This window comes from Schistocerca nitens, chromosome 6 (assembly GCF_023898315.1).
Source record: "Schistocerca nitens isolate TAMUIC-IGC-003100 chromosome 6, iqSchNite1.1, whole genome shotgun sequence".
Classification (NCBI taxonomy): domain Eukaryota; kingdom Metazoa; phylum Arthropoda; class Insecta; order Orthoptera; family Acrididae; genus Schistocerca; species Schistocerca nitens.
In genome coordinates this window covers 309963671-309987648 of record NC_064619.1, presented here as the reverse complement: position 1 = coordinate 309987648, position 23978 = coordinate 309963671, and the positions used below count along the sequence as shown (strand labels likewise).

At 43.6% G+C, this 23978-nt stretch overlaps 1 protein-coding gene across 2 annotated transcripts in view; it reads right to left on the bottom strand.

Moving 5' to 3' along the window:
• The window catches only part of LOC126263653 (phosphatidylinositol glycan anchor biosynthesis class U protein), a 104900-nt gene that overhangs the window by 63231 nt on the left and 17691 nt on the right, over window positions 1-23978 (bottom strand). For both annotated transcript variants that reach the window (XM_049960756.1, XM_049960755.1), the window contains exons 2-3: window positions 18564-18763; window positions 4586-4790 (exon numbers count right to left, since the gene is read on the bottom strand). In XM_049960756.1, the coding sequence (XP_049816713.1) occupies window positions 4586-4790; window positions 18564-18763 (405 nt within the window). The remainder of the gene's footprint in view (window positions 1-4585; window positions 4791-18563; window positions 18764-23978) is intronic.

Below are 23978 nucleotides of genomic sequence, written 5' to 3'. Positions count from 1 at the left end.
TCCAAATGATCATAAGTCATGAGTAACATATTTACAAAAATCCATTGTCTCTGAAAAATGTGAAAGAGCTAAAGCAACCAAACTGGTATTTTTTGCTGTATATTATAAGTTTAACTACAAGCGAGCTGTGTTGAACTTACTATAATTATTTACAATGGAAGAGAACATATACCAATGGTTACACAAATACAGTATCGCCATTAGCTTGATGGTGTCATACAACTAATTGTACTATTGTTTGTGAAGTAATTACATACAATACAACAGAAACACTAATTTTGATCATACAACCCTTTGCATAACCAAAATTAGTGATCATGGTTACAGAATAAAAGCAGTTATAACAATCATCATCTTGTCACTGAACGTATAAAAGAACTGAAAATAACTGAACTGGGTAGTTCTTGTGCATTGGTAACTTACTATAAGGGAGCTGGGCTGAAGTCGCTACATGCCTACAACTACCCAGTTCATTTCTCTTTTTTAGTTCTTTGGATTAATTGTGTACTCTTTGATATCAGCTCTGTACTTAAGGTTTTGTCATTGCTAGTAGCAATTATGGTCACACAGTTGACTATCATACTCGACTGAGGCCAAGTATTATGTTTACATTTTTACTTCAGTTGTGGAGTGGCCCCATCTGGACAGCTTACTGTACGTATCAAGCCGTGCATGCTCACCATACTTTTGCCAGGTGGTTGGCAGAATGTGTATCAGCACAGTTTTTGGATTTGTTCTTTAACATTACACACGACAACCAGATCACTTGTTACACATTTAGCACAACTTATTGATGATTAAGCAAAAGGCTGTTTTTGTCAGTTGCCTACTTTATTCATTAAGATGCTGCAGCTTTGACCTAATTCCCTGTTCTGTTTAATTAGATGCAACTGATCAGCTGAGATGGATTTCATTAATCATTAACAATAAACAGAGATATATTAGAGTGATGAGATAGTAAATTCCTTTCACATATAAATGATGCAGAAGGACATTTTGAACTACAAAATCATTCCAACGAAAGCTGTGGTTTGTTAGAGTCTTTCTTGAGTTAGTATGCAGTGAGGTACACATAGAGAAGAGCAAGTATTAAGGGTGAGTAGCCAAAATGAAGCACTGTGTTACTTAGATAAATCAAAAAATGCACATTGTTTTTGTCACAGGGTACTAAAATTCTGTCTATAAACTTATTGAAATGACATAATTATCAGTTGAGAAAATTATTTCAATCACCGAGTCTATGCAGAGAAGCTTTGAAAAGCACGAAGTGTCCAAATACGTATACACTCCCTGTATGTATGTTATACTGAGGTACCAAAAGTAATGGGACAGCGATATGCAAATACACAGATGGCAGTAGTATCGCATATACAAGGCATTAAAGGGCAGTGCACGGGTGGAACTGTCCTTTGTACTTAGGTGATTCATGTGAAAAGGTTCATGACATGATTGTCTGCACAACAGGAATTAACAGACTCTGAACACAGAATGATAGCTGGAGCTAGATGCATGGGACATTAAATTTCGGAAATTATTGAGTAATTCAATATTTCGAGATCTGTTGGGTCAAAAGTGTGCCGAAAATACTAAACCTGAGGCATTATCAGTCACCACGGACAACCAGTGGTGATGACTTTTACTTAAAAACCAAGAGCAACCCTGTTTGCACAGAGTTGTCTGTGCTAACAGGCATGCAACAGTGCAACCAGACATCAACAAGGGATGTATGACAAACATATCCATTAGGACAGTGCAGCGAAATCTGGTGTTAATGGGCTATGGCAGCAGACAATCAACGTGAGTGTCTTTGTTAATAGCACATCGTCACCTGCAATGCCTCGGCGGGGCTTGTGACTATATCAGTTGGACCCTAGAAGACTGTAACACTGTAGCTTTGTCAGATGAGACCCGATTTCACTTGGTAAGAGTTGACAGTAGGGTTCAAGTGTGGCGCAAATCCCATGAGAAGGTGCAGACCAAGCTGTCAACAAGGCACTGTGCAAGCTGGTGGTGGCTCTATAATTGTGTGGGCTGTGTTTACATGGAACAGAGTGGGTCCAATGATCCAGCTAAACCCATCATTGACTGGAAATGGTTATGTTCAGCTACTTGGAAGCCATTTGCAGCCGTTCATGGACTTCATATTCCCAAACAACAATGGAATTTTTAAGGCTGACACTGCGCCATGTCACTGGACCATAATTGTTCACAATTGGTTTGAAGAACATTCTGGACAATTTGAGCGAATTATCCGGTCACCCAGATTGCTCAACACAAATCCTATATAACATTTATGGGACATAACTGGGAGGTCAGTTTGTCCACAAAATCCTACAACGCCAATGCTTTCATAATTATGAACTGCTATAGAGATAGCGTGGCTCAGCATTTCTGCAGGGGACTTCCAAATACTTGTTAAGTCTATGCCACATTGAGCTGCTGCAGTATGCCAGACCAAAGGAGGTCAGACATGATATTATGAGGTATCCCATGACTTCGGTCACCTTAATGACAAGACACTTAGTGGGCAGCTGGCTGGATTACCAATAATGATTCTCTGGTCAACATGGTAAGTGGCAATCCCTTCTGCAGCAGTCAAATAGTTAATTATTCTCTCTCTCTCTCTCTCTCCCCCTCCCCCCCCCCCACCCATCCCCCTCTTTGATATTATCCTCAACACGGACATTTTTGTTTTATCAATCCAGGTTACATTTACAAAAGTTGCAGAGCTTTATGTTTAAGAAGCTCTGTAATGTGCCACTTTCAGTTTAGCTTTTTACCAATAGAAACACATTAGAATTTAGAATATTCTGTTTCATTTTGTGATGTACCCTAATGCACTACTTACAATGGTGTGGTCATGTACTGTGCACTAACAGAGTACATGTATCATGTTTGGCCATTAGGCTTTATTATAATAGTTCATTTTTAGCAAGAGAAATCTATTTCTGCTTCCTGAATATATGATGCCAGATCATTTATACATAAACATAACAATGGCAGACCCAACATCAATCCTTGTAGTGTACCTATAGTTATTATTCCCTGTTCTGAAGGTGCTGTTTTGTTGTGCATACTACTTGGCTTTCTTAATATGACACTTTCCAAGTAACTATATACTATAGGTATTTTGGCCTTAGTTTGTGACGTGGTGAGTAAGAAGGAAACTCAAGAATTATTTCACTTCACAATTACATATGGAGTTGTCTTTTGATACTACATGATCACAAAACTATGAGCTCATTCTAAACCTGCAAACTACCTGTTTGGCAATGCAAAAACCACAAAAAATAACTGTGCAATCCCCCATTGACTAACAATGGAACAAGTAAGGCACACGTACTGGGTTAACCTGGAAGAGATCTGCCTCAATTTCACAAATGACACTATTTCTGTAGTGTTTCAACTTTGTCTTAACTGACAGTCATAGAGATTCATTTCAATGTGACAGGAATGATGAATAATCAGATAAGCTATAGACAACAATGAAATATTGATGTGTAACAGGAAGGTAGGTAAGGCTATTGATAGAAACTGACTACACAGGTGAAACTCATCCCTATTTATGTTCTGAAAACATGACCAAAATGATGATGCAGCACACAATTGGAAACACAATTTCACAAATCGGCAAATCCATCAACCATACCTCAAAGGTGTCATTCATAAAATGACCAACCTGCAGTAACTAACATACCGATTGAATTGTTGATAACCAGTGAAAAGGGCTTCTGGCCTCAGAAACTGAGCTTTCCATTCCTTTGACAGGTATGTATGTTAAGCAAAAGCTGCATAATTTATCACATCAACATCACAGGCAGATGAGTTAAACTGTATGGCACAGGTGAATTTACATTGAAAGAAAGGTAATTTCATGTGCCCTTGTAGGAATATAAAACCTGTTCCTGGTGTTATAATGTCTTTGGTGACTGGTTACATCCAAACAAAATGCATTTGCCCCTGGTATCAATGAAATCTTGCATTGCATCAAATACAACCATTGCACAACGTTTGTGGTCAAATGATATTCAGCACAAGTTGTGAGTTTTCAAATATTCTCCCCCAACTCAACAGATATGAATTAGGTTGAGCACCTGTAACACTTCCACAGGACACTTTATTTGTATCTACTTTATACCAATAGTGAAGACTGCATTACACTTACGCACATATCACATAAAATGACCTTACATAACTATATGGAAGACACAAGGACAGCCAATGGTCATTATTCATCAACGAAATAGCAACTATTCAAAAAAGAAATATGAACAGATAGGTAACATAGTTTCTGAATTGCAACACACAATAATTTATTTCAATTCCTAAGAAAATTTGAATCAGTTTTTAAATCGTGCACTGACTACTGCAAATCTTGCATTTTATTAATATCAAATGAGTTATTGTTTATTGATGAACAGCTGAAACACTTGATGCATTCCAATATCTATCTACAATTACCTTTATACACTAAGGAAAAAAGTTTAGACATAATTAGACATAATCAAGGTGCTACTAACAACAAAAATATTAGTCAACTGTAACTGTAAGCAGGTTATGTTTTGAGAAAAAAAGTGTTACATACCAGTGCACATTGATGCTAAAGCATATGCCAACAATAAATTTGAAAACACTGTAGTTGTTCGACCTACACAGTTTAAAATAATATATGGGTTAAACAGGTACGCTGAAAGAACGTAAAAAGGCACCATGTGGAAGTCATACGCCTTAAGTAGAAGATTCTTTGTGCCTGCTGCATATGTGTCTTTTTTTTCATTCTGTTTTAATTCCTGAGAACAAAAAATTGCAATAAGACAAAGTTCAACACAACTATCTAAAACCACATACAAACTTGACATATGGAGGACAAAAGTTATTAAAATAGAAAAGAAATTTTGCATTTATTTCTGCAAGTTAATTTACATACTTGGCATTATAAGGAAATCACAATAATTTACCAGTTCCAGAAGGAAAATTCACTCCAACAAACCAAAAAATTATGAGAATCACTGGCCAGTACTTATCTTTAAAATATGAAATATTTAGTACTGCCAATTAGGCACACAAAAGTACACGACTTATCTTAGCTTTCAGAAGCGCGCACAAACAATCAAGCGTGTGTGCCGCCTCCCCCCCCCCCCCCCCCACACACACACATTAATAACAGCAATAACAAATAGCAAAATACATGCTAGGGATGTGTACATAGGTACTGTGTGTGCTCTGGCAGTGAACTCAATTTCAGTTTTAACAACATATTTATAAGCCTTTAGTACAACACTATGTACACACTACAAATTGTTTTCTTCTCAACCCAAATATTGTATCCAACCTTGGATATCAAACAACTGTAAGTGCAGGATGGAATAAAAACAATATTATGGAACACATAGACTGCTACTCACCATATAGGGTGACCTTGAGCCACAGACAGGCATAACAAGAAGACTGCTGTACAGTTTAGCTTTCAGCCAAAAGGCCTTCTGAAAAAGAGTGCACATACAGGGTTTCGACTACCTCTTGTCGTGCCCTGAAATGAGGAATGCGCAACTCACTATCCTTCCCATTCCTGCCATAGTGGTATTCCACTGCCCACCAAACCTACACAAAATCCTTGTCCATCCCTACACAACCCCTGCTCCCAACCCCTTACCTCATGATTCATTACCCTCTAATAGATGTAGATGCAAGACCTGTCCCATACATCTTCCCATCACCATCTACTCCAGTCTGATCCAAACATCATCTATCCCATTAAACTCAAAGCTACCTGTGAAATCAGTCATGTGATCTACAAACTAAGGGTCAACCACTGTGCTGCATTCTAAATAGGCATGACAATCAACAAGCTGTATGTCCGTATGAATGGCCACTGACAAACTGCGGCGAGCAAACAGCTGGACCACCCCATTGCTGAGCACGCCATCCAACAAGACGTTCTTCATTTTCACGACTGCTTCAGAGCCTGTGTCATCTGGATCCTTCCCACCAACACCAGCTTTTCTGAACTGCACAGGTGGGACCTTTTCCTGCAATACATCTTATGTTCCTGTAACCCATCTGGCCTTCAGCTTTTCTGAACTGCACAGGTGGGAGCTCTTCCTGCAATATATCCTATGTTCCTGTAACCGTTCTGGCCTCAAACCTTCATCAGTCATTGTCCTTACCCGTCTAGCCCCTTCCCTGTTCCCATTCCACCACTACACAGCCCTCAGTCCACCAATGCACCTCAGTCTTTTCCACTACTGCCCCCCCCCCCCCCTCGCTCTCTGTCTAACCTCCTGACTGTAACTAGCTGCCCTACCCTCTCTCCAACTCATCCCTGTACATTCCCACGAGCAGCACTTTACCATCCTCCACCCCTACCCTGCTATCCCTTCCTGTCCTCACCCCAGCCTCCTCCTTACCCCCACCAAATGGTTGCTTCTCCCATCATGCAGTGCTGCTCGCAGTCTGGCTTCAGCTGCCAGACACTGTGGTCATGTGTGTTGCATTATGTATGTATGTATGTGTGTTGTGTTGTGTGTGTGTGTGTGTAAGTTGTATATTTTCAACAAAGGCCTTGTTGCCCAAAAGCTCAGTCTTTTTGTTGTGACTATCTGCAGCTCAGCATCTCCACTATATGGTGAGCAGCAACTATCATTTTCATAACAATAACATTTCATCCTGGATTTTCGATTGTTTGATAAAGCACATACACATTCACACAAGTATAATGCACACGCACATGACTACTGTCTCTGGCTGCTGGAGTAGACAGTAGTGGGAGGATTTATGGCACAGGTCTTGCGTCTTGGTCTATTGCAGGGAGGCAAGGGGCTGAAGGCAGGGATGCAGTACGGATGGACAAGGATATTGTGTATGATTCTACTGTGGGAAGGGCTGGGGAAAATAGTGGGAAGGATATTCATTTCAGGACATGACGAGAGGTATTCAAAACACTTTCAGAGAATGCGAATTGCCCTAGTCCTGTATGACACTGAGCCATGTGCGGAGCGCCATTTGGTGGCAGGATGGTGCATGTGTGGAAGGTGGGAGGTGAAAGGAGAGAGAGAAGGCACAGGAAATCTCTTTCTGTACAATGTTGGGTGGCTAACTTCATTCTGTGAAGGTCGCAGTGAGGCCCCTGTTTTATTCGGAGACGGACTAATCATCACTGCAGATGTGAAGGCCAGTAGTGTCTATGCTGTACAGAAGAGACTTCTTGGTATGGAATGGGAGACAGCTGTCAAAGTGAAGGTGTTGCTGGTGGTTGGTATATTTAACACAGACGGAGGTACTGATATAGCCTTCCTTGAGGTGGAGAACTACATCACTTGTTGGATTGAGGAGGACCAGGTGAAGTGAATGGGGAGAAGGTGTTAAGGTTCTGGAGGAATGTGGATGGGGTATCATGCTCAGTCCATATCTCAAAAATGTCATTGATGAATCTGAACCACAAGAGAGGCTTGGGATTCTGTTGGTTTGGAAGGATTCCTCTACATGTCTCATGAAAAGATTAGCATATGATAGTGCCACACGGGTGTCCATTGTTGCAGCACAGATTTGATTGTGGTATTACCTTTAGAAAATAAGTAATTGTGGGTGATGGTATTGTTAGGTAATGGTGAACAGGAAGGAGGTTGTAGATTTGGAGCCAGTCAGGTGTTGCGAAAGGTGATGTTCCACAGTGGCAAGGCCACAGGCATTGGGGATGTTAGTTTAGAGGTAGATGGCACTAACAGTGGCACGCAGGCCGCCATGTGGAAAAGGAATAGAAACTGTGGAGAGTTTATGTAAGACATGGTTGATGTCTTTTATGCATGAGGGTAGGTTACGGGTGAAGGTGTTGGTCCACAAGGGCAGAGATTTTCTCAGTGAGGGCGCAGTAACTCGCCACTATGGGATATCCTGGGTTGCTTGGTTTATGGAATTTGGGAAGATAGAAGGTAGGAGTGCAGGAAATGGTAGGGGGTGAAGAGAGAGGTGAACTCAGTGTAGAGGTTCTGGAATGGGCCTAAGGATTTAAGGAGGGACTAGATATGTTCTTGGATTTTTGGAATGGTGTCACTGAGGCAGGGTTTGTAGATGGATAAATCTAACAGCTGGCAGAGTCCCTCTGCCAGGTAATCTCTGCGGTTCAAGACCACAGTGACGGAACTTTTCTCGGCCGGTATGACTATAAGTTTGGGATTAGTTTTTAGATGGAGATTTGCAGTTCTTTCTATGGATGTAAGGTTGGTCTCCACATTGAGGGATTTGGGGAATGACTGTAAGCCAAGGTTATAGGTTAACAAAATATGGAATGTTAACAGGGGGTGATCAGGCGGCAGTGGGGATGGATCACAGTTTGATTGAGGAGTGAACTGAGTCAGGCACAGTTCGATATTGGTTTTGGATAGTGTGATTGGAAGGATTGGTGGCAAAACGCTGTTTCCACTGTAGGGACTGGGAGAAGGACAGAAGTTCTTTAACAAGTCCAGCACGACTTAATTTGGAAGAGGGGCAAGAGGTACAACTGTTGAAATTACTGTATTTCTGTGGGGTTCAAGCTTTCGGAGGTAGGGTTCATGACTGTGTTTCAGGTATGTTTGTGTTCTTGGTTGTATAGGGTGGTGAGTTGCAGTTTCTCAGGGTATGATAAATGTAATAGGTCTGTGAGGCAGGGTTTGGCTGCTAAGAGTGGATGTGGGGGAGGTTTGGATAGTGGTAGTCCAAGGCAAGTGAACACATCGGAGAATTTTTTGAGGTAGTGGTATGCATGAAGTGCTAATACCTGGAGGCAAGAGTTTTAGTGTGGGAGATGGGATGTAAGAATTTGGGATTGCAGAGTAGCAGTATTGTATGTATGGAGAGAAGGTATTGCATGGAGCTTTGGACCTGATTTACATGGTTTTATAGTTTGGACCTCATTTACATGGCTTTATAGGAATAGTTTGGTGAAGGCTATGGACTGGTGGAATCTGAACAGACAGAAGTCATTACAAAAAGGATAGATTGCTACTCACCATACAAGGGATGTCATGAAATTTTATTCGCGTATATAATGACTTCTGTAGTTCAACTTGTACTAACAAATTAGCGTCACTGGTGCAAGGTACATCCTGTTCTCATCTTTGAACACAATTGTAGGCTGAGTGATAATTGGTGTGAGAGGAAGCATGGTGACCAGTACCTTTGTACATTGCGCAGTTTCTTGCAAATGGTCCCTGATGATCCTAACTGATACCCTAAGTGTAAGAACAATATTAATTTGTATTGCAGCCTGTTTGTTTGTTTGTTTTGGTTTTTTAGGGCGCAAAACTGCTATGGTCATTAGCGCCAGGTCCGTGACTTAGGAAACAGTAAAAAACCGAAAATGGAAACCAGCAGCAATGGGAACGAAAGTCATAAAATTGGAGAAACTAAAAGCAGAAGGAAGGCTTAAAAATCCACTACAGAAAGGGGTTGGTTGTCCCCAAAAAAAGCTTCAAATGACTGACATCATTTCACTGGCACTAATAAACTCGAGAACGCGATCGGCCGAGCGCGTGTCATCTGCTAAAATGGACGATATATCAGGCGACAGCTGTAGACGGGCGCGTAACAGAGTAAAATAGGGGCACTCAATTAAAAGGTGTCTTACCGTCCACAGCTGAGAGCAGTGGGGACAGAGTGGGGGAGGATCGCCGCTTAAAAGATGTCAATGGCTAAAAAGACAGTGCCCTATCCGGAGTCTAGTTAAAATTACCTCCTCCCGACGACGCGTTCGGGAGGAAGAGATCCAAGCACAAGGAAGAGCTTTCACATCCCGCAATTTATTATGGGGAAGTGTCGACCAATGTGCGTGCCATAAAAAACCAACACGACGACATAAAACGCTCCGTAGATTGGCGAAGGGAATCGATTGAATAGCTGGCCGAAGAAGAGACGGCAGCCTTGGCTGCTATATCGGCCGCCTCATTTCCACAGATACCAACGTGTCCCGGGAGCCAGAGGAACGCCACCAAGACGCCCCCCAGGTGGGGCAAGTGCAGACAGTCCTGAACCCGGTGGACCAGAGGGTGCACAGGGTAAAGAGCTTGGAGACTGAGGAGAGAGCTGAGAGGATCTGAGCAGATAACGCACTGTATCCGCTGATGGCGGCGGATGTAGTGGACAGCCTGGAGAACAGCGTAAAGCTCCGCAGTATAAACCGAACACTGGTCGGGAAGCCGAAAGTGATTTGGGGTGTCGCCAACAATATAGGCACTCCCTACACCTAACGATGTTTTCGAGCCATCGGTGTAAATAAATGTGGCTTCCGTCATTTGTGCACATAGAGCAGCAAATGCCTGACGATAAACAAGTGAAGGGTACCATCCTTGGGAAATCGACAAAGATCACGGAGCAGGCAGATCCGGGGACGGAGCCAAGGCGGTGCTGTACCCCAAGTTGTCAAGAAGGTTTTAGGAAAGCAGAAGAAAAGAGAATGGAGCAGTTGACGGAAGCGGACTCCCGGTGGTAGTAGGGAGGAGGGGCGGCCTGCATACCCTACATCAAAGGAGGCATCGAAAAAAATGTCATGGGCTGGATTAGCAGGCATGGAAGACAGATGGCTAGCATAACGACTCAGAAGGACTGTTCGCCGATTGGACAGCGGAGGTTCAGCAGTCTCAGCATAAAGGCTTTCCACAGGGCTGGTGTAAAAAGCTCCAGACACTAAACGTAATCCACGGTGGTGGATAGAGTCGAGACGCCGAAGAATAGACGGCCGAGCAGAGGAGTAGACTATGCTTCCATAGTCCAATTTCGAGTGCACTAAGGCGCGATAGAGGTGGAGAAGGACCACTCGGTCCGCTCCCCAAGAGGTACCATTCAGGACACGGAGGGTGTTGAGGGATCGCAGACAGTGAGCCGAAAGATAGGAAACGTGGGAGGACCAGCACAGTTTTCTGTCAAACATAAGACCCAAGAATTTAGCGACATCTGAAAACGGAAGGTTGACAGGTCCTAGATGTAAGGAGGGTGGAAGAAACTCCTTACGTCACCAAAAATTAACACAAACGGTCTTACTGGGAGAAAAACGGAAGCCGGTTTCGATGCTCCAAGAGTGGAGGCGATCGAGACATCCTTGAAGACGTCGTTCAAGAAGGCTGGTCCGTTGAGGGCTGTAGTAGATCGCAAAATCGTCCACAAAGAGGGAGCCCGAGACATCAGGAAGGAGACAATCCATAATTGGATTTATGGCAATGGCAAACAGTACAACACTCAGCATGGAGCCCTGGGGTACCCCGTTTTCTTGGGAGAAGGTACGGGAGAGAGTAGTTTTCACCCGCACCCTAAATGTGCGCTCTGCCATAAATTCGCGAATAAAAAGGGGCAGCCGACCTCGAAAGCCCCAAGAGAACAGTGTGCGGAGGATGCCTGTCCTCCAACAGGTATCGTATGCTCTCTCCAGATCAAAAAATATTGCTACCGTTTGGCGTTTCCGGAGAAAATTGTTCATGATATAAGTGGAGAGAGCAACAAGATGGTCAACTGCAGAACGATGCTTTCGGAATCCGCATTGGGCAGGTGTTAAAAGACTGCGGGATTCCAGCCACCAAGCTAAATAGTAATTCACCATACGCTCCAAAACCTTACAGACACTACTCGTGAGAAAAATGGGGCGATAGCTAGAGGGGAGATGTTTGTCCTTTCCAGGTTTCGGAACAGGAACGACGATAGCTTCCCGCCATCGTCTGGGAAAAGTACTGTCGGCCCAAATTCGATTATAAAGGCGAAGGAGGTAACGCAGACTATGGGTTGATAAATGCAGCAACATTTGGACGTGGATACCATCAGGTCCTGGGGCGGAGGAGCGAGAAGAAGAGAGTGCATGTTGGAGTTCCCGCATGGAGAAAACAGTATTGTAGCTTTCGCAATTTTGAGAGGAGAAAGCAAGATGTCGCACTTCCGCTGCACGTTTCTTCGGGAGAAACGCTGGCGGGTAATTTGAAGAGCTTGAAATCTCAGCAAAGTGCTGACCCAATGAGTTAGAAATTGCGACGGGGTCCACTAATGTATCATGCGCGACAGTGAGCCCAGAGACTGGGGAGAAACTAGGCGCGCCTGAGAACCGTCGAAGCCGACTCCAAACTTCCGAGGAGGGAGTGAAGGTGTTAAATGAGCTAATAAAGAATTTCCAGCTTGCCTTCTTGCTATCGCGGACGACATGACGGCATCGCGCACGGAACTGCTTATAGCGGATACAGTTGGCCAAAGTAGGATGGTGGCGGAAAACGCGAAGAGCATGTCGCCGCTCACGTATTCCGTCACGGCATGCATCGTTCCACCAAGGAACTGGGGGGCGCCGGGGCAATTCGGAGGTGCGTGGTATTGAACGTTCCGCAGCTGTAAGAATAATGTTGGTAATATGTGTGACCTCATCGTCGACGCTGGGAAAGTGACGGTCATTGAATGTCGCTAGAGACGAAAAAAGTGTCCAATCGGCTTGGGCAAACTTCCAGCGTCGCGGGCACATATATGGCAGTTGAGGCTGCAGTCTAAGGACACATGGAAAGTGGTCACTCGAGTGTGTATCATCAAGGGCAAACCATTCGAAGCGCCGAGCTAGCGGAACAGTACCGACCGCATGGTCCAAATGAGATAAATTTGTCGTGGAGGCAGACAAAAATGTGGGGACCCCAGTGTTGAGGCAAACTAGATCCGCTTGGTGGAAGACGTCTAGCAATAGTAAGCCACGTGGACAAGGATGTGGAGATCCCCAAAGCGGGTGGTGGGCATTGAAGTCCCCAACCAGCAAATAGGGGGGGGGGGTGGAAGCTGACCAAGAAGATGAAGGAGATCAGCTCGTGCCATTGGTGTGGACGATGGAATGTATACAGTACAAAGAGAGAACGTGTATCCAGAAAGGGAAAGACGGACGGCGACAGCTTGGAAGGAAGTGTTTAAGTGGATTGGGTGATAATGGAGAATATCATGGAGAAGAATCATGAGTCCTCCATGTGATGGAGTGCCTTCAACAGAGGGGAGATCATATCGGACGGACTGAAAATGAGGGAGAACAAAGCGGTCATGGGGACGCAGCTTTGTTTCCTGAAGACAGAAGATGACCGGCGAGTAGTATCGTAAGAGGATCGACAATTCATCCTGATTGGCTCGAATGCCGCGGATATTCCAGTGGATAATGGACATAGGGTGAACAGAAAATGGAGGAATGTGACCAAAGTTGCTGTCAACTCAACGACTGCTCAGAGCTTGCGACCGACAGCATGGAATGGCATTCAGCTGAAGGCAGAAGATCCTGATCCATAGGTTGTTCAGGAGCAGCTCCTGCCACCAGCGATCGGCCGGTTGATCAGCCGCCAGCAGTGCGCCTCGGCGACACAGAAGACGGCTGAGGGCGATTTCCGCCAGGTGGTGCTGTAGATGGGACACGCCTTGGCGGAGAAGGAGATGAACTGGGTTTCTTTGTAGCCTTCTTGGAAATATGATGTTTAGAAGGAGGAGGAACCGGTGGTTGTGAAGTTGGGGTACGTAAAAAATCTTCACGAGTATGCTCTTTTTTCGAAGTCTTGGTGTCTGACTTTTGGGCTCGAGATTTAGCAGAACCCGAGGAAGGGTGAGCCATAGAGTGGGCAGGCGAAAGTGGTGAGGTTTAACGGGCGATCTTTGCGCTGGCCGATCTGACGACCGTGGCACTAAAGGTGAGGTCGCAAGTCTGCGTGGTCGCCTCCTTTGTTGGCCGAGGAGAAGCAAGGACAGTGCTGTATTTTCCTGTCTGAGGCACGGTGGGCTGTCGACTGGCGAATAATTTTCGAGCAGCAAAGGTCGACACCTTTTCCTTCACTCTGATTTCCTGGATGAGCTTTTCGTCCTTAAAAACGGGGCAATCACGAGAGGAAGCAGCGTGTTCACCCATACAGTTGATGCAGCGAGGGGATGGAGGTGGACAAACACCCTCATGGGCATCCTTGCCACACGTAACACATTTGGCCGGATTGGAACAGGACTGGCTGGTGTGATTGAACCGCTGACACCGATAGCAACGCGTAGGGTTTGGGACGTAAGGGCGAACGGAAATTATCTCATAGCCTGCTTTGATCTTCGATGGGAGTTGAACTTTGTCAAATGTCAAGAAGACAGTACGGGTTGGAATGATGTTCGTGTCAACCCTTTTCATGGCTCTATGAACTGCCGTTACGCCCTGGTCAGACAGGTAGTGTCTAATTTCCTCGTCGGACAATCTGTCGAGGGAGCGTGTACAAACGACCCCACAGCTTGAATTTAAAGCGCGGTGTGCTTCCACCCGGACAGGGAATGTGTGTAGCAATGAAGTACACAGCGGTTTTTGTGCCTGGAGGGCACTGACTGTTTCTAACAACAAGGTGCCATTTCGTAATCTGGAACAAGACTTTACAGGACCTGCAATTGCGTCGACACCTTTCTGAATAATGAAAGGGTTGACCGTGGAGAAGTCATGACCTTCGTCAGACTGAGAAACAACAAGGAACTGTGGCAACAATGGAAGGACTCTCTGTGGCTGAGACTCATTGAACTTACGCTTGTGAGCAGATATAGTAGAAGATGAGGAAACCATTGCGAAAGTATCCCCCATGATTACCAGCGTCTCCGATGGCGCACTCCTTCCTTGTGGGGCTCCTCTCTGAGGGCACTCCCGCCTTAGGTGATTGTTCACACCTCAGGTCACACCTCCCAAGAAACGGACGGAGGGACCAATCGGCACTTTCGGAAGATATCAGCTCGGGTCATCACCCCTAACTGGGCCTGGCCGTTACCAGGGAGTACGTACGTGTCCTACCTGTCTACCCGGGGCGGGGAATTACGCGTTACCCCGTCACCGGATACGCACAAAAATGCGTGGGTCGGCCTTGAGACACGCACAGGGAGGAAGAAAGAGAAAGGGAAAAACAAAGAAAAAGAAAGGAAAGAGGAGAGGTCTCAAATGCCGCAGCGGAGAAAAGGGTAAAGAGAAGAGGTAAGGAAAAGAGAAGGACAAAGGAAGGATGAAGACATACAAGCAGAGAAGGCGAAGAATGCGGTACATTTACGAGCGTCCGTCTCCGGACGTAGGCACAAACCATACTCCCAGAGGGGGAGAAAGGGAAGGAAAGAGCCAGAGGTGAGGGGAGGAGGGGCGAAGATGGGGGAGAGGGAAGGATGCGGAAAAGGAAGGTATGCAGCCCGGAAAGGAAGGAGGGCCACATTAGCTCGGGGTCCCGTGCTCGCTACGTATGTATCCACAAAAGAGTTGTGGACCCCCTGGGGGGCAGCCACTGTGTGCTCATCACTGGCTACTCATTTAATGTAGTAATACAGGTAGGTGTGTGTGTGTGTGTGTGTGTGTGTGTGTGTGTGTGTGTGTGTGTGTGTGTGTGTGTGTGTGTGTGTGTCGGTGTGTGGGTGCGCGCGCTCTTGTCATCTGCAATCAGGATAACAAGCATGTAATTTACACATTGGTACCACCATTCAAATGACCTCAATGAAATTCAGTAAATTGTTTGAATCCTGATTGCTGATGTCATACTGGCATACCAGCAATGCATATCAACCAAGTAATTGCTCCAAACAAGAAACTCCTCTTTCAAACAATGGAAAATCCAGCATGGAATGTACTAATATTCTGAGAAGAAAAGTTGCTATTCACCATATAGCCACTCATTATCTCTGCTATATGGTGAGTAGCAACTTTCCTTCTCATAATATTGTTAAACTCCTCTTTCAGTAACTCAGAAATAGTTGGCATAGGCTTCACATTTTCTAGTCCCATACCTGTTTCCAACGGCATAGTGCTTAGAACCATTTATCCCAATCAGTGTTCCATTGTAATACGATGTCTACTTCACACATTTATGGATGGCCATTCATTTTCTACTAATACATATCAGTGACAGCTATGTCGTCAGGAGACAGTTACATCACCAAAACCTAAAACTGTTGCTTAAGTGTTCTTATATTAGTATTTTCAAATCTAGCTTATCTCCAAGAGCCATTTCTGCTGTTAATCTGCTGTACAGTGTAAATAGTGCAAGAGGGACATAAGAGAATTTCTGTAACTGTCCACAAAATGAGTTCACTTTTTGACTTCATGTCATACTTCTGGCTGTGTTCTTAAGAGTTGAAGACCCTCAGCATAGCCTGAGATCTTTAGTAGGTTGGAATGTGGCAGAGTGGCTGTGAGTTGGCAAACTCAAGAAACATGAAAGCAAAAAATCTGGCTGTGGTGCACGACTGATCTGTTGCTTAGCTCAAGGTCTAGGTTAGTTGGAAGGTGACAGTTAGTTTGTGAATTTGCAAAGTCAATGAAAGTGAAAGTGAAAATACAAGATCTGATTGTGGTGACAGATTTACCTGTAGTTTGTGACATGGCAGTGAGATGTATAATCTTGCTTGTCACGAATATTTGGCTCTTTTCCAGAGTAAGTCAAAATTTCTGAGTGTGTGGATACGTAGGAAACTAAGACCAGCTTCGGTTGGTGAAGCTAACAATTTGTTATAACCTAGGTTATAAACTTCTTGTTTCATGAAACTGTCAATCTTTAATGTGACATTACTGTTTGACCAGTGCTGATACCATTGATACTATACCGATCACTGTGATTTATTGTGAAATTTGGCCCATCTGAAGGCTAGTATCGTTTGCCTAGTCATAGTTCAGTCTTGAAACTGGAGTGCCACAGGTCCCTTCTAGATGAAGTTCCATTTTACAACTTAAGTAAAGCTGACATATAACCATGGTTGGTGGAACACACTCTACCATCACAAACAACTGGTTGTCCAAAGATGCTAAGCACCACATAACTTTTTGCTGAATGAGGGCTCTTCCTGATGCCAGTGCCCACAGAAGGTGCAGCAGAGTAGTCGCATGGTCAGTGTGCAATGCAAATTCAAGCAGAGTGCTCAAGATTGGTACTTGGTTCAGTGATTCACAAAATATGGTCCAAAAAGTCTCTGACTTCTGTGCCATACTGGTTGTTACATGTTAACCAAAGATGGCAAGATTTGTCACAAATTTTGGCATGTGTACACATGGTGTACACATTTTTTTCCTCTTGCCATAAAGAGAGTATCGACTGGATGATAAACAATTCACTACAGCTAAGGGGACCAGAAGAGGTGAAATTTGGGAAAAGGAAACACAGCAAAGCCCTTGAGTATCTCAAAAGTTGGTTATTCAGTGGAATTCAGTGAGGGTAAAACAAATTCTTCCTTGAGCGCACTGATTTTTGGACCATGGGTGTCTTGGTAAGAATAATCAAAGAAAAGATCCTGGGATTATGATCATTAGTGACTGCTTCAGCTCATACAACACTCTAGGTACTAAAGGTTTCCAGAACCTTACAATGAATCACAGTTTGAACTTTGTAGATCTGAAAGACCATTCCATTCGCACACAGAATGTGGAGAGAATATGGTGGGACATCAGAGGTTCCATCTCATGGTATGGTAGAAAGATCGGAACATTTCCTGTGTTACCTATCAGAGTATATGTTCTGTCAAGCATACTGCTTGAAAGAAATATTACATAACTTTCTCATTTCAGCATGTAAAGTTTACCTGCGCGACAGAACTGTGGTGCAATAATTCTTTCGAAGAATGCTGCAAGCACAACAAGCGACTACAATTCTGTGCCTTTAGAGGAAGCTGATGCCTTCACTTTGTTTGCTGTTCAAGATACATGATAGGATAACTTTGCTTGATACTGTACACTTTGTACATTACTTTGGATCATCTGTTTTATTCTTGTTTCATGCTTAATATTTTGTTGTTGTTTGTGTGTTCACACACTGAAAATGTGGTGATGTGATTGGCTGATTATATCATTTGTCTTGTGCACTGATTTTGTGTTGTGACTGGTTAACGACATCACGTGTCCTGTGCTCTGATTTTCTAACAACAGCACATTTTACAGAGTGATTTTGTTTTAACAGTTTCTAATGCTATCAATGCTGTATTTGGCAGATTTTATATTTCCACCTGCATATTTGAAAATATACAGTTTCAGTAGCACATTAAAGATTTCTCCGAACCACATCCTCTTCTTTCTGGATTGTTGTTCTACAGTGGCTGGAAGTCCAATACAAGTACACAAAAATGCTACCAAATACACTAAACCATTGTTTACTTATTTCCATTTAACTTTCTTGCATCTCTATTTTATTTCTGTAGCCAACAAACTGAATATCTAATTTTCATTTTGATCAATTAACTACAGAAGTATTATTTTATTAGCTGTCAAGCACAGGAAGATGTGGATGATGATGATGAATTACTCTATGCAGAATGCTTTATAAAGGTATAAACATGCAAGAGCACATCCAGGCAATGGAACACATACTAGTGTACCTGCAGGGAGAAAGAGCGTGAAGAGAAAGGGTGTGACAGACACACACACACACACACACACACACACACACACAGAGGAGGGAGGGAGAGAGAGAGAGAGAGAGAGAGAGAGAGAGAGAGAGAGAGATTGATTATCTGTAACCATGCACAAAAGCTGTTTTAAGAGAAGGTTGTTTACACTTGCCAGATACTACTACGACAGTACAAGAGAATAAAATAATAATAATATCACAAAATACATTAAAGCAACTCACCAACTCCAACATGAAAACAGTTGCTGCTTTATTCAAGAAATATGCTGTCAAGAGGTCACATGCAACAAAAATTATGTTCAACCATGATGACGCAAAGCTAAATACCCAGCTGTATATCAACAATCCAACTGGCGTGTCATGGAACACATCACCAGAATATGGGTCTGTGCCTTCATTGTACAGGAAAACACCCTCTGTAACTAAAATAAGAAACAAATAATTCAAACAATTGAAAATCCAGGATGGAATGTAACAATATTATGAAAAGGAAAGTTGCTACTCTCCATATAGGAGAGATGCTAACTCGCAAATAAGCACAAAAAAAAACCCTCTCACAATTAAAAGCTTTTGGCCATTAAGGCCTTCGTCAACAATAGATGCACGCACACGCGCGCGCGCGCGCGCGCGCGCGCGCGCGCGCGCGCGCGCGCGCGCGCGCACACACACACACACACACACACACACACACACACACACACAATTGCAGTCTCAGGCAACTGAAACCACTTTGTGAGCAGCAGCACCAGTGCATGATGGGAGTGGTGACTGGGTAGAGGGTAAGGAGGAGGCTGGGGCGGGGAGGGGGAGGGATAGTATGGGGGGGGTGGCGGACGGTGAAGTGCTGCAGGTTAGACGCAGGGCAGGGGTGAGATTGCGGGGGGGGGGGGGGGGGGGTAGTAGCGGAAAAGGAGAGAAATAAGATGACTGGGTGTGATGGTGGAATGAGAACACGGAACGGGCTGGATGGGTAAGGACATTGACTAACGAATGTTGAGGCCAGGAGGATTACAGGAATGTAGGATATATTGCAGGGGAAGTTCCCAGTTCTGCAATTCAGAAAAGCTGGTGTTGGTGGGTAGGACCCGTATGGCACAGGCTGTGAAGCATGGCAGCATGTTCAGCAACAGGGTGGTCCACTTGTTTCTTGGCCACAGTTTGTCGGTGGCCATTCATGCAGGCAGATAGCGTGTTGGTTGTCATGCCTACATAGAATGCAGCATAATGGTTGCAGCTTAGCTTGTAGATCACAGGTAGGCATGCCTATGATGGGATAGAGTAGGTGATGATAGGAGGAAGTATGGGACAGGTCTTGCATCTAGGTCTACTACAGGTGTAAGAGCCATGAGGTAAGAGATTGGGGGCAGGGTTTATGTAAGGATGGACGAGTATATTGTGTAGGTTCAGTGGACGGCATAATACCAAGTGGTGGTGGTGGTGGGGTTTGGGAAAGATAGATAGGCACAACATTTCTCATTTCAGGGCACCACAAGAGTTAATCTAAACCCTGGCAGAGAACATAATTCAGTTGCTTCAGTCCTGGATGGTACTGAGTTACGAGGGGAATGCTTTGGGAGACTTTGGGAGGTGGTGGGAGACTGGATAGATAAGGCATGGGAGATTTGTTTTTGTACAAGGTTGGGAGGATAATTAGTATCAATGAAGTTTTTGAGTGAGACCCTCGGTATATTTCAAGAGGGACTGCTCATCACTGCAGATGTGATGACCACAGGTGGCTAGGCTGTACGGAAGGGACTTTTTGATATGGAACGGGTGGCAGCTGTCGAAGTGCAGGTATTGCTGGTGGCTAGTATGTTTGATATGGATGGAGGTACTGATGTAGCCATCTTTGAGGTGGACGTCAGCATCTAGGAAGGTGGCTTGTTGGGTTTCTTAGGACCAGGTGAAGCAAATGGGGGAGAAGATGTTGAGGTTCTGGAAGAATGCAGATAGGGTGCTCTCAGCTTTGATGCAGAGAGCAAACATGTCATCAATAAATCTGAACCAGGTGACGGGTTTAGGATTCTGGGCTTTATGATGGATTCCTCTAGACAGCTCATGAACAGGCTGGCATAGGATGGTGCCATGAGGATGCCCACAGCCGTATCCCAGATTTGTTTGTAGGTAATGCATTTGAAGGAGAAGTAATTGTGGGTGAGGATATAGTTGGTCATGGAGACTAGGAAGGAGGTTCCTGTGACTTGACTGCATTGAGGGCATTTAAGAAACAATAACCATATTACCTTATAAAACAACTGTAGCTAATGCCATTGAGTCTGTTTTTATTCTCAAACTATGTGGGACCAATATTATTCAGGAATTACATCAAGCACACAAATTCCTATTCATCAGGACTACAAATATATTTTATTTTCCTTCGTTAACATCTACCCATATCATATTTATGCTCAATATATCTTATACTACGTTTCATCACACTATCTTCCATTCCTTGGACCCATAAATTTGTGGGCTTTCTTATTAAAAATACCAAAGCATATGCTGGGTGCTCAGAAAGTAAGTATAAATTTGAAAACTGAATAAATCACGGAATAATGTACATAGAGAGGTACAAATTGACACACATGCTTGGAATGACATGGGGTTTTATTAGAACCAAAAAAATACAAAAGTTCAAAAATGTCTGGCAGATGGCACTTCATCTAATCAGAATAGCAATAATTAGCATAACAAAGTAAGCCAAAGCAAAGATGATGTTATTTACAGGAAATGCTCAATATGTCCACCATCATTCCACTACAATAGCTGTAGTCGAGGAATAATGTTGTGAATAGCACTGTAAAGCATGTCCGGAGTTATGGTGAGGCATTGGCGTCGGATGTTGTCCTTCAGCATCCCTAGAGATGTCAGTCGATCACGATACACTTGCGACTTCAGGTAACCCCAAAGCCAATAATCGCACAGACTGAGGTCTGGGGACCTGGGAGGCCAAGCATGACGAAAGTGGCGGCTGAGCACACAATCATCACCAAACGACGTGCGCAAGAGATCTTTCATGCATCTAGCAATACTTCGTTTTTTTTTCTTTGGTTCTAATAAAACCCCATGTCATTCCAAGCATGTGTGTCAATTTTTACCTCACTATCTACATTATTCTGTGGTTTATTAAGTTTTCAAAATTATACTGACTTTTTGATCACCTGGTACTTTTGGAATTGCACTAAGACTAAGTGTTTTTATTTATGAATTACAGTGTGTCCAGACTCTTAAAATTTTTGCTTCTATGCTGGTCTTTAATTCAAGTTCATCCACGAAAGAAGTGGCTTATAAGGCACTCATTCAACCAGTTCTTGAGTACTGTTCATCAGTATGGGAGTCTTACCAGGTAGGACTGATAGAAGAGAATGAGAAGGTCCAACCAAGAGCAGCATGAGGATGGTTTAGTCAGTGTGAGAACATTACCAAGATGCTCAACAAACTCCTTTGGCACACACTGCAAGAGAGGCATTGTGCATTAAGGAGAGGTTTACTAATGAAATTTCGAGAGAGTGCTTTCTGGGAAGAGTTGAACAGCATATTCCTTCCTCCCTCATACATCTCGCATAACGAACACAATGAGAAAGTTTGAGACATTAGAGTCAATTCAGAGGGTTACCAACACCCACTCTTGCCACGTACCATTCACAAGGAGAACAGTGTAGGGAGGATTAGTTAGTGGTACCAGAAGTATCCTCCATCACACACCATGACGTGGTTTGTGGAGTATGATGTAGATGTAGATGAAACAGTTACCTCATAATTATGAAAACACTTTTGTATCTGTTCTCGATCTAATCCATATTTGCCCTGGTACATGATGAGACTAACAGCAGGTGTGGTTTTACTAGCTTAAGTGACACCTAAACAACATCTGCATCTACATACACACTTCACAGACCACTGAAGTGGCTAGCAGAGGGTACTCAGCACTGTACCAAATTTTAGGGTTTCCTGGCGTTCCATTCTCATATAAAGAACAGGAAGAAAAACTGCTGAAGTGCCTCTGCGCACACTATAATTGGTGTAATCTGAATAGTGTGCTTCCAGGTATTCTACTGAGTTGTTGTTTCCATTTTCTCCGCAATATTTCAACTTCTCTAGGTGCTATAAATATTGTTGTTATGCATGCTCAGTACCTGGGCTTCAATCAGACCCGCTGGAGTCCTGCAGTCAGTACACAGATGATTATGTCTATCATCAAGCATCTTTTAATTAAGGTTTTTAAGCTTTTAGTGACACTCATCCTTGAATCAAACAAATCTGTCACCATTTCAGTTACCCTTTTCGAATACATTCAATGTACCCCATTATCCAATATGGTGTGAGTCCGACACATTTGATCAATATCCTAAGATAGAATGCCTAAGTGTTTTGTAGGCAGTCTACTTTGTAGACTGACTCCACTTTCCCAGTATCCTGCCAATGATTCAAAGTCTGTCACCTGCTTTAACTGTGGATGAACCTATGTGGTCATTCCACTTCACATCCATGAAAATCGTTGAAGAGGGGTAGCACCATTTTCATCAGTTGTAGGGTTAACTGCCTAGTTGATTAACTGATACGACTCCATAATACAGGGCGATTCAAAAAGAATACCACAACTTTAAAAATGTGTATTTAATGAAAGAAACATAATATAACCTTCTGTTATACATCATTACAAAGAGTATTTAAAAAGGTTTTTTTTTTTTTTCACTCAAAAACAAGTTCAGAGATGTTCAATATGGCCCCCTCCAGACACTCGAGCAATATCAACCCGATACTCCAACTCGTTCCACACTCTCTGTAGCATATCAGGCGTAACAGTTTGGATAGCTGCTGCTATTTCTCGTTTCAAATCATCAATGGTGGCTGGGAGAGGTGGCCGAAACACCATATCCTTAACATACCCCCATAAGAAAAAATCGCAGGGGGGTAAGATCAGGGCATCTTGGAGGCCAGTGATGAAGTGCTCTGCCACGGGCTGCCTGGCGGCCGATCCATCGCCTTGGGTAGTTGACGTTCAGGTAGTTACGGACAGATAAGTGCCAATGTGGTGGCGCTCCATCCTGCTGAAATATGAATTGTTGTGCTTCTTGTTCGAGCTGAGGGAACAGCCAATTCTCTAACATCTCCAGATACTGTAGTCCAGTTACAGTAGCACCTTCGAAGAAAAAAGGACCAAAAACTTTATTGGCTGAAATGGCAAGCGAACAAATGTACAACTAAATGAAACTTTATAGCTCCCTTAATTCGCCGACAGATAGTGCTTAGCTCTGCCTTTTGTCGTTGCAGAGTTTTAAATTCCTAAAGTTGTGGTATTCTTTTTGAATCACCCTGTATTAGATAACATGGCTTTGCTGTGTTGGTACTGGGAATGAGTGGGAGCGATTGGAAGAAAGTGGAAATTATAGGCTCTTATTTTCCCCAAGGGCATATATCTCTGCTATGGGGGTTAATGATGATGGCATTCCCCTGGGTAAAATATTGTGGCAGTACAATTACCTCCAATTTGAATCTCTGAGTACGAAATACTTAGGAGGATGTTATCATCAGAGAAAAAACGAAACTGCCGTTCTACATGCCAGGGTGTGGAATGTTTGATACTTTAACCCAGGAAATGGACATTCTGAAATTAGATGTTGTGGAAATCGGTGA